General features: G+C 37.5%; 1 protein-coding gene across 1 annotated transcript in view; it reads left to right on the top strand.

Annotated features, from left to right (window-relative positions):
* Window positions 1-12,117, top strand: part of GARS (glycyl-tRNA synthetase) — a 48,773-nt gene that overhangs the window by 2,406 nt on the left and 34,250 nt on the right. The window contains exons 2-3 of the mRNA XM_008067606.2: window positions 10,509-10,610; window positions 11,351-11,453. Coding sequence (XP_008065797.2) covers window positions 10,509-10,610; window positions 11,351-11,453 — 205 coding nt within the window. The remainder of the gene's footprint in view (window positions 1-10,508; window positions 10,611-11,350; window positions 11,454-12,117) is intronic.

Here is a 12,117-nt window from a genome sequence, read left to right as displayed (position 1 = left end):
CCACAAAAAACAAAAAAAAAACACACACACACACACACACACACACACACACACACACACACACACACAAGATGATGTAGTTATACTCCTTTTTTGCATCTGGGAAAATGAGACATAATGCCACCTCTATCTATTTTACATATTTCCACTGTGAACTTTTTACAGTTGACCTTTCTGGAATGGGAATTTTACCTGTTGGTCTTGTTAGTGACACATTTTTCATGTAAATTTGCCAATCTCGAAAATTAATGAAGTGAGCCTGTCACTTTAAGAAGATAACTGATTATATTTGTGGGAAAATTTAGAATTTTGGAAAGCTTATATCTGTTACTGTGAGCCTGGCGGCTTCAGAGTACTTTAAAGACTTCTCTGGTGAGATGAGTGATGATATTAACAAATATGGGTCTTTCAATATTATATAATAAATAAGTTATTATTTGGAAAATCTGCATAACTTGGTTAAACAATATTTTCCAAATGACCAATGTTATGGAATCTGGCATGGTTAAATCAATTCAAAGTTTAAGGTGCATTAATAGGATTATTGTAACAGCCCAAAAAGTTCATTGCTGTAGTTTCTGAGTTAGAAATAACCTTGAAGTAATCACCACTTGCCAGAGGTTTGATGTAGCATCAAAACAATATCCACAGTTTTCTGAAAAGGCTTTTATGATGTATAGTTTTCTTCATGTACTTTACTCAAAGCACCATATTGCAAAAGAAGCAGATATGAGAATCTAGGTGTCTTCTATTAAGCTAGAAAATAAGAGAGTTACAAAATTATAAAACTTATTTTCACTATTTAAAATTTTATTTTGGAAAATAGTTATAAAATGATATTTTTATGCATATTAGCACATACTGAGTTTTACTATTTTAAATGAATGGCAAATCTTTTAACAATTTTCATTTTAATTTCGAATACAGTAAGTACTGATAGAAATAGCCCACATAAACAAAGATTTTTTTTTTTTTTTTTTTTTGAGTTGGAGTCTCACTCTGTTGCCCAGACTGGAGTGCAGTGGCTGCTCCCGGCCACCGCAGCCTCGACCTGCTGGGCTCCGGCAATCCTTCCGCCTCAGCCTTCCAAGGAGCTGGAACTACAGGCGCGCGCTACCACGCCTGGCTAATTTTTTGATTTATTGTAGAGATGAGGTCTCGCCTGCCCAGGCGGGTCCAAACCCGTGGGCTCAGGCAATCCACTCACCTCAGCCTCCCAAAGGCGTGGGATTACAGGCTGAGCCACCGAGCCTGGCTAACAAAGATTTTTTTGATGGGGTGTCCTCAGTGATTTTTTAACACTACAGAGGAGTCCTGAGACCAAAAAGTTTTAGCACCACTGCTTTAGGGGAGTGGATGGACCTGAATTATGTGAAGACAGCTTTGGTTTGCTGTCTGAATCGTGGTGTCCCGGAAGCTCCCCGTCCCCAACTTGATTTCCTTTACAGCCAAGAATTTTCTGTAATCGTCACATTTTATCTATTTTCAGCATTTAACTGTGAACCAGTCTCTCCTGTCAAGACTTGCCTTTTTTTCTTAACTTGGCTTTATCTAAACTCTTAGTGAGATTCAGTAGCTGAAGAGACATGTTTCAAGATCTCTTAGTACAATCAGGACCTGTCGACATGATTTTTTTTACTTGATCTGGAGGTTTAGAGAGGATCAGGTATAGATAGAGATTGATGAAGTGTTTTCAGTATCATTATCTGAACTTGAGAGGCCACTTTGATATGATTTAGGTGGATGCAGCTTAATGCTCTAACAACTAGTATGGAGGGAAATAACCAAGGAGGATTTTCTTTTTTAAGCCCATAGTCGAACTTAATAATGTCAAAGTAGGAGAGGTTTTGAAGAATTACCAAATGGGCTTTCTTTATTTATATACCCTTGCCTGTTTTTTATGTTGATAAGGAGTAAATACTGGTGGCAGGGTAGCCTAGTAATTCAGAATATAGGCTCTGAAGTTATATTTCTAAAGTTTGGATCCCAACTCTGCTGTCTATTACCTGATGGCCTTAAGCAAATAATTTTTAGTCTTCCTCTGTAACATGGAAATGGAGTTATAAACATTAAGATGGTTCGTGTAAAGTACTGAGACTGCTGTCCACAGTATATAGCAAGCTCTTGGTAAAATGCTGTTGGTAAAATGGTATTATTCTGAAACGATTGCGAGCGACTTACATTGGAATGCCAATTTTATCAAACCATTGGTGGCATGGAGATCTTATTTTCTTGTGATTGTTTGGTAACATTTTGATCCTTTATAAGAGAACCGATGTCTTCTGAGTTTGGTAAGATAAGATGATAGAAAAGCCTTTTTAAAAATGATTTCTTGAGAGGTCTTTAAATGATGATGTACTGTCTCGTCTAAGTTACTATGATATGAATAGATGTGTGGATAATAACAACATGTGTTTCAGTACTTCAAGTTTTCTTTTGCTTAATTGAGGGACACAGTAAAACTCAGATCCTAGGGAGAATGAGAAAACTTAACTTGAAGAGCCTTGGACTTTTCTCTGCTTTGCTAGTTTCTGAACAGAGTGCCTGTTAAAACTCTTGCTTAATCTACAAAGGGCAAATGGAAAGTTTATAAAGTTTTTGTCAATGTTTGTAAGACATTTGGAAATCTGAGACGAACTCATTAATCCTAACAAGAATCTTGTAGCCGTGTGTATAAAGGCTAGAAGTTTCTGTTAGGATTAATGAGGTGAGGAGATATTTTCTTGTTTTTCTTGACAAACTGAATGTGCACCATGATTTATATGAAGGATCCAGGAGGAAGATCCCTTGGCTTGATTTTCTCTTCTAATAACTACTCTGTTTTGTAATTATAGACTCTTAGTTCTAATATATGTCTTGAAGGTAAGAATTTATCCAGGAACTAAGCATCTAGTGGATGTTTTCTAAGAGTAGTTTAGAGATGTTCATATTTCAATTAGTTTTATTCAGTATGCACACCAAAACCCCCAAAATATAGTTGGGTGGCATCTAATAACTACTCTGTTTTATAATTATAGACTCTTAGTTCTAATATATGTCTTGAAGGTAAGAATTTATCCAGGAACTAAGCATCTAGTGGATGTTTTCTAAGAGTGGTTTAGAGATGTTCATATTTCAATTAGTTTTATTCAGTATGCACACCAAAACCCCCAAAATATAGTTGGGTAGTAAAGAAAGATAGAAGAAAAATAATTAGCAATTAGGAATTTTTTTTAAAAAACATACTTTCATTCCATGTTTAGTTCACCTCTACTTCTTTTGTTTTAAGGACTGGATCATCATAAATCATGATTTTAATTATTCTGTTATCAGAATAAACATGACTATTTTCTTTCCTCACTGAGACTTTAGAGATGATTAACTCACTACTTCTGTATGATAGCTAACCTCTGCTTGAATATATGTTTGCCTAATTCTGTGCTTAAACCTTAAAAGATAAAAAAGTGATTCGGGACAATGAATTTTGAATTCTTCCTACCTATTAACTTATGGCCTTGCTTGCCAGTGCACTTTAAGAAGCTCCAAGAGAAACTAGGTAAATTGTGAAATTAGATACATTCTGTGTATCAAGCATTGGTACATTCAGCAGAACAACTTGCTTGCTTTCAAAAAGAACTACTACTGCCTCTTTAGAACAAAGGCTGTCACAGTCTTCTTGTCCTCATTAAATAACACAATTAGTGAACATTTGTGATATAAGGTGTTCTGACAGGTAGAGGAATGAATAAAGAGTAAGCCAAAATGTATTTACTTAATGCTAAGTGCTTGGCACTATGGTAGGTTTAGGTGATGACATTAGTCAACAAGTATTTGAAAGCTAGAATTGACATGACAGAATTCCTGTTCTAAAAGAGCATACTTTATAATGACAGGGATAGATAAAATGCACGTAAATAAGTTAAATAAGCCAATGCATTCTTAGGGTGTTTTTAGGTATTATAATGCAGAAGAGAAGATGAAATTAGAAGGTGCCTGGGATTGTTGCTTTGGCTGGAGAAGCTAGGATAATAGAATAAAAACTTACTTTGGCTAGAGAAGTTAGGATAATAGAATAAAAGCTTACAGCGTAATAACAGGCCCGGCTCATTTGTGTATGATAAGAGAATGAGGGAAATAACTATAGACTTACCTTGGAGATACTACAGGCTTAGATCTAGACCACTGTAATAAAGTGAGTATCACAATAAAGCAAGTCACAGATGTTTTGGTTTCCCAGTGTGTATAAAAGTTATGTTTACACTTTACTGTAGTCTACTAAGTGTACATTAGTATTATGTGTAAAAAATGTACATACCTTAATTTAAAAATACTTTATTGCTAAAAATGCTAACAATCGTGAACCTCTGGTGAGTCTTAAATTTTTTGCTGGTGGCTCTTGCCTCAATATTGATGGCTGCTGACTGATCAGGTGGTTGTACTGAAGGTTAGGTGACTGTAACACATTTTTTAAAAATTTTGATTCAGGGTTTCCCTGTGTTGCCCAGGCTGTAGTGCAGTGCACGATCATGGCTCACTGTAGCCTCTACCTCCTGGGATCAGGCAATCCAGCCACCTCAGCTTTCAGAGTAGCTAGGACTGCAGGCACACACCACTATGCCCAGCTATCTTTTGATTTCTTTTTATTTTTGTAGAGTCAAGGTCTTGTTATGTTGGCCTAGGCTGGTCTCAAAATTGTGGGCTCAAGCAATCCTCTCTCCTTAGCCTCCCAAAGTGCTGGGATTACAGGTACGAGCTGCTGCATCTGGTCAGCAATTCCTTAAAATACAGCAACAGTGGGGTTTGACTCATTGATTAACTCTGCCTTTTATGGAAGATTTCTCTATAGCATGTGGTGACGTTTGGTAGCATTTTGCCCATAGTAGAACTTCTTTCAAAATTAAAGTCAGTCCTCTCCAATCCTGCTACTGCTTTATCATTTAAGTTCATATAAGATTGTGATTCCTTTATTGTCATTTCAACAATGTGTTTACAGCATCTTCATGAGGAGATTTTATCTCAAGAAATCATTTTCTTTGCTCATCCATAAGAAACAACTCATCACTTCAAGTTTTGTAGCAAGTCAGTAACATGTTCAGGCACCATTTCTACTTCTCTTGCTATTTGTACCACATCTGTAGTTCCTTCCTACACTGACGTCTTGAACCTCTCAAAGTCATCCATGAAAGTTGGAATCAACTTTTTCCAAACTCCTGTTAATGTTGTGACTTTGATGTGCTGCCATCCAGGCTTTGTTTTATGTATAGAGCACAGGCAGAGTATATTTATCATAATTCTTAAGGGCCCTGGGATTTTTGGAATGATGAATAAGCATTGGCTTCAACTTAAAGTCACCAGTTGTATTACCCCCTAATAAGAGTCGGCTTGTCCTTTGAAGCTGAAGCCAGCCATTGACTTCTCCTCTCTTGCTATGAAAGTCCAAGAGGCATCTTCTTTCAATAAGAAGGCTGTTTCATCTACATTGAAAGACCTGTTGTTTAATGTAGCCACTAGATCTTCTGGATAACTTGCTACAGCTTCTCCATCAGCACTTGCTGGTTCATCTTGCACTTTAATGTTACGTAGATGGCTTCTTTCATTAAACCTCATGCACCAACCCCTGCTAGCTTCCAGCTTCTCTTCTGCAGCTTCTTCCTCTCAGCCTCCAGAGACTTGATGACTGCTAGGGTCTTACTCTGGATTAGTCTTTAGCTTAAGGGAATGGTATGTCTGGTGGGTCTTCTAACCAGACCACTAAAACTTTCTCCATATCAGCAATAATGTTGTTTTGCTTTCTTATTATTGTGTGTTCACTGGATCAGCACTTTTAATTTCCTTTTAAGAACTTTACCTTTGTATTCACAGCTTGGCTAACTGGCTCAAGAGGCCTAGCTATCAGTCTGTCTTGGCTTTTGGTATGCCATCCTTACTAAGCTTAATCATTTCTAGATTTTGATTTCAGGTGAGAGATGTGTGGCTCTGTCACTTAAATATGTAAAGGCCATTGTAGGATTATTAATTAGATTGATTTCGATATTGTTGTGTCTTAGGGAATAGGAAGGTTCAAGGAGAGGGAGTGCAGTGGAGGAATTGCTGATAGAGCAGTCAGAATACACAACATTTTTTTTTTTTGAGTTGGAGTTTCACTCCATCCCCCAGGCTGTAATGCAGTTGACCTGCTGGGCTCCGGCTATCCTTCCACCTCAGCCTTTCAAGTAGCCGGGACTACAGACGCACGTTACCAGGCCCAGCTAATTTTTTTGATGTTTTTGTAGAGACAAGGTCTCGCCAAGTTGCCTGGGCAGGTCTCGAACCTGCCGGCTCAGGCAATCCATTTGCTTTGGCCTCCCAAAGTGCTGGGATTACAGGCTGAGCCACCGAGCCTGGCCAGAACACATAACATTTATCGGTTAAGTTCGCTTTCTTGTATGTGCGTAGTTTGTGGTGTTCCAAAACAGTTACAGTAGTAATATCAAAGATCACTGGTCACAGATCACCATGACAGATACAATAATTATGAAGAGGTTTGAAATATTGTTCAAATTATCAAAATGTGACTCAGAAACATGAAGTGAGAACATGCCATTGGAAATAGGGCACTGATAGACTTGCTTCACTCAGGGTTGCTATAAACCTTCAATTTGTAAAAATTGAAGCACTACAAAGTGGCATTTCATGTCTTAGCTGTATCAGACCCAATATCTTCTTTTTACAACAAATATTTTGGAATTCCTTATTGCTGTTCTTAATGAAATTCAAAGTATTTACATTTAAAGAAAAAATATGTATATATGAGGTCCAGCAATTAAGTTTGCAGACTCATCCTAGAAAAAGTGCTGAATATCACTATGGTCACCTTTGAAGTGCTCCGCTTGGGAAGCTATGCAGCAACATCAGTGCCTAGTCCATTCATCAAAGCTGTTTTGTAACTCTTTCTGGATTGGCCATCAGAGCTATTGTTGTATTACCCTTGATGTCCTGAATGTCATCAGATGTCTTCCTTTCAATGGTTCCTTTATCTTCTGATAAAGAAAAATGTCACCGGGGGCCAGATCAGTTGGATAGGAAGGGTGTTCCAATACAGTTATTTGTACAGTGCTGCCAATGTAGTGTACATTGACAAGTTTGTGAACTTAATTGTCGGGCCTCAACAAATAATGACAACAAAATTGCTTTGCCAGGTGAACTAGGCGCTGGCGTCGGTCCATAACTTCCCAAGAGGAGTACTTCAAAGGTGACCGTAGTGATATTCAGCAATGAGTTTTATGTAGCACTTTTTCCAGGATGGTTCGTGAGCCTAATTGTCAGATCTCATACAGTGCTCTCAATGTATGTACATAATGCATGTACATAATGCTCAATTCAATTCAGAGAAAGTATTTTATAATAGATTTATAATAGAATGCATTTCAATGAGTTAATTCTTGGGTGTCACTCCACTGGAAGTTATAAAATAAGCGTATACCTATACAAGGATTTTCGGTGAATGCAATTGCTGTAAATGCACAGTGATAAACGTGTATTGTGTTGGTTGCTCAGTTACCACAGCAGCATTGCCATTGGCGACATGGTTTTTCAAATAACGGATAACTTTTTCCTTGGAATGAACAGCTCTTTGTAAAACTGAATGAAACAAGGTGTACTTTTCTTTTAAGCTACATTTTCTTGCATGCATTACTGGAAAATTCAGTGTATATTAAAACTGGGAAAATACTTACATATTAGCAGAGTCAGGCTCTAGGGTGCGGGGTTCAGCATGAAAAGGGTAGAGTTTCTAGTACACAGGCGTAATTTAAGAATGCACTTATGTGTATGTCACATGTACACAAAATGGCTGCAATTTCTCTCTAGGGGTGGGACTTTTAGTATTATAATGAACTAAAGGTGAACTGAATGTAACCAAAGATGGGCAGAAATTTGATACACAAGTGCCTTATCTGGTCTCAACCAGCCCTGGGGCCTGACTACCTCTAGGAAGCAAATGAACGTGAGAATGCTCACTTTGTATAGCTGCAAGATATGGTCAGTAGGTTTGGAGAACACTTCATCCATGGTCTTAGCATGATCTGGGTGTTTAGGCATGGAACCTGAGAGGAAGGAGACATCCCAGGTTGACCACCCCCAGAATGCCTTCCTAGGCTCCAAACCCTTGGGGCCATATCAGGGTGTGTTCATGTTGTTACTTAATGAGTGTCACTCTCATAGGTAGAGGTGGGTAGCTAAATGTTTCTTACTTGGAAAATGGTATAGTGTGTTGCCATTAACAGATGGAATGCATATACAGGAGAAGGAACAGGTTTAGGGTAGGTAAAATAATTCAATTTTAAGTAAGTTGACTTTGAAGTATCTGGCCACACCGAATTTGAGGTGTTTTATAGCATAATAACAACTATCATTTTTTGTGTGTCTGCTGTGTGTTAGGTACTGTTGAAAATCCTTTTTTTTTGAGTTGGAGTCTCACTCGGTCGCCCAGACTGGAGTGCAGTGGCCGCTCCCGGCCACCGCAGCCTCGACCTGCTGGGCTCCGGCGATCCTTCCGCCTCAGCCTTCCGAGTAGCTGGAATTACAGACATGCGCTACCACACCCGGCTGATTTTTTTTTTTTTTTGGATTTATTGTAGAGATGAGGTCTCACTGCCCAGGCGGGTCTCGAACCCACGGACTCAGGCAATCCACTCACCTCAACCTCCCAAAGGCGCGGGATTACAGGCTGAGCCACTGAGCCCGGCTTGAAAATACTTTAATTAAATTGTTTTAAATAAATTGTTATTTAAAGTGTTTTGTTGCTCTTTATAGCAATCCAATGAGGTATAAGTATTATCATCCTGATTTTACGTTGAGGAAACTCAAGAGGTTTTCAGCTTGCTCAAGGTTTTAGAATGAGCTGATCGGGGATTAAAATCCAGGTCTTTAACTTGAACCCTTTAGCACTGTGTTTTACTATAGTTTGTCTAATGTGGATTTTTGTTTTATATACTGTTTGGATTCCCTAACAGAATATAAATGCATCCTAAATCTGAAAATTCATGTCTTTGAACAATTCCAGAAAATTCTGTAGCCATTATCGTTTCAAATATTGTCTCTTAAAAAATTTTCTTTATTTTTCCATGTTCTGGTTGGATGAATGTTAGACTTTCATACTATATGTCTTTTTAACCTCTCTTTTATGTTTTTCTCTCTGCTAGTCTGTATATTTCTTTAGGTCTGTCTCCTAAGTCATTAATTCTCACCTCAGCCGTGTCTGATTTGCTGTTTTTATTGGTCCATTTCTATATGATATGAGGTTCTTTTTCAAGCTGCCTGATTGTTTTTGATAGTTCTTTGCTCATGCTTTTGAGTCCTTTTCTTTTTATTTTAAAAAATATCTTAATCATTTAAGAAATATCTGATTATTCTAATACTTTTGGAGATTCTAATTCTGTCATCATTTCTGCTGAGTCTCACTCATGGTGACTTGTTTCCTCAGGGGTTTTTAAATTTCGAGTTGAGCACTTAGTATTTCGATAACCTTAACCTGTGAAAACCTAGAAAGGAACATCTGCTTCTCCAGAGAACAAGTGCTTCTGTTGGGGGCCCAAAGGTTTTGTCAATTTAAAAACTTTAATTATTCAGCTTGAAGTTTCCCATTCCATGTTGGTAGCGTGTGTTTGTTTTCTCAGATTACACATGACTGTAAGTATGGAAATCAGTGTACCTAGGTTGTTGGAAGTGAATACAATAATTCAGAAAAATTATCAAGGAAAAAAATTCCAACAATGAAGAAAAGGACAAAGACAGATGAGCTAGCAGTGACAGAATAATCAGAGAAGTAGGTGGAAAATGGAGTGATTTTTTTTTTTTTTTTCCTTTGTAAGCAAGATAGGAGAGAGATTCAAGGAGAGGGTGGTCTGTTTATTGGTTCTTCTGTGTTTCCAGGACAAAACTTACTCTTTCCTGCTTTTTATCCATGCTTTTCTCTTCTACTCCTTCGCCCCTTTATCCCCAAAGGAAAAAAATTCGCCATGTAAGCATAGTTGTTAACTTGTCTGTATGTTATTTTGGATTATACATGCTGAGGGCCAAGACCTTCAGTTATTCATGTGAATTCTCACATAATAAACATTTGAATTGCTTCATTCTTAACAGATTTTATTTTATTTTTTTAGTTTTATTTTTTTAGTTGGAGTCTCACTCTGTCGCCCAGGCTGGAGTACAGTGGCACACTCATGGCCACCCCAGTATCGACCTACTGGGCTCCGGCGATCCTTCCACCTCAGCCTTCCAAGTAGCAGGAACTGTAGGCATACGCTACCGGCAAATTTTTTGTTATTTTATTGTAGAGACAAGGTCTCACCAAGTTGCCCAGGCTGGTCTTGAACCTGCGGTCTCAGGCAATCCACTAACCTTGGCCTCCCAAAGTGCTGGTAATATAGGCAGAGCCTCCGAGCCCGGTCTACACAGACTTTTAAAAAGACATGCTTAAAAGACACATTTCTAACATTTCTTAACTCCTGAAACCAATCCTGACTATAAATTATTCTTTTGTTGGCTAGGGAGATCTTGTGCGAAAACTGAAAGAAGATAAAGCACCCCAAGTAGATGTAGACAAAGCAGTGGCTGAGCTTAAAGCCCGAAAGAGGGTTCTGGAAGCAAAGGTGAGTATTGGGTTGCTAAAATAGGAACATAAGTAGGTGTAGGATTGTTCATCTTTATTTAATCTCTGAGTGGGAGAGATCTAGAGAGGTTTCTGAGCAAGTATCATTTGGTTATCTGTTCATCCAGAATGCCTTCTGCTCTTCTCCTCTACCTGGTAGATTCCTCATCCTTTCAAAGTACAACTCAAAATATCACCTTTTCTATAAAACCTTCCCGACCACTGAGTCCCCATGCCCTGTCATTCCAAATCCTAGACTCAGTGCACTACATGAATTTCTGTGGAAGACATTGTCTTCTTCTTTATGAATTCCTCTAGACCAAAAAACTAGTGGTTTTGTTGTTTAATACATTTTTTTCTTTTAAGGAGAATGTCTGTTTACCTGATACCTGCCCCAAACCTTTCAAACAATAGACCCCTCATCACCAAACTTAAGTTATTTTTGTCACTATAGTCATCCACTAAAAATTCAGATATTGCTTATCAGTATCATCTAAGTAAGCTTAATCATGTAATCTTGACAATCATCATATACTTTTCTAAATAATTAGTAAAGGTATCTTTTATGTTATTCAAAGGGGAAAAATACCTAAGTTTTTAATTTGTTTTAACTTATCAAAATCTTGTGTGTTTGATAAATTTTATACTGAATTCTGCTGAGGAATAAACTAAATTTAGATGTATAAGTTCAAATTCTCACCCACCCTTTTAGTCACACATTTTTGGTTTAATCTCTTATAGGAGCTGGCATTACAGCCCAAAGATGACATTGTAGACAGGGCAAAAATGGAAGATACCCTGAAGAGGAGGTTTTTCTATGATCAAGCTTTTGCTATTTATGGAGGTAAGGGATTAATGATAAAAAGAACAATTGTGTTAGTGGCTCTTATATTATTCTTAAATCAAGAACATGGCTTGCCCATTGGTATACAATTGTATCAGACCACATAAAGCAGAGGGTAGCTATTCTGCTTTTGTTCACTTAGAGTCACCATGTGGTGTAATACCTAGTGTTATTTCTCTCCACTCCATTTGTTTTTGGAGATGACATTTTTCTATTAGCATGTAGGAAATTGTTGGGGGCCCAGATATTAAGCAACTATATTTTTCATAGTCAACAGATCATTATAACAGTATTGGACTTTTAGTACTTTGCCACTGAAACCTGACTTGAGTTTGGCTAAGTAGATATCTAAATGTCTAACTTGTTGGGATTTAAATAGTGCCTCAGATACCCAGAAGTAGAGAATTGGATGCTAAAATTTTAGATGATCGTTATCAGCTGCTGTGACAAATTATTTTCTAATTTCTATGGCAGAAAACTATAATTTGGTTTTTCATTTTTTTTCCTGTATATGAGGGACCTTCTTTTATTTTAAATTTGGGGCTAATTCTACTTGAAATTACAAATATGAGAATAGTAAATGGAGTAAAAGTGTTTTTATTTTACTTCTGTCAGTGAGCTGTGAATAAGGTTTTTCGGTATTGAGGGATTTGAATTGTTGACT

The sequence above is a fragment of the Carlito syrichta genome, unplaced genomic scaffold, assembly GCF_000164805.1.
Source record: "Carlito syrichta isolate Samal-C Ts95f unplaced genomic scaffold, Tarsius_syrichta-2.0.1 Scaffold107564, whole genome shotgun sequence".
NCBI lineage: Eukaryota > Metazoa > Chordata > Mammalia > Primates > Tarsiidae > Carlito > Carlito syrichta.
The sequence above is the reverse complement of the archived record's forward strand: the minus strand, read 5'-3'. Positions and strand labels throughout refer to the sequence as shown.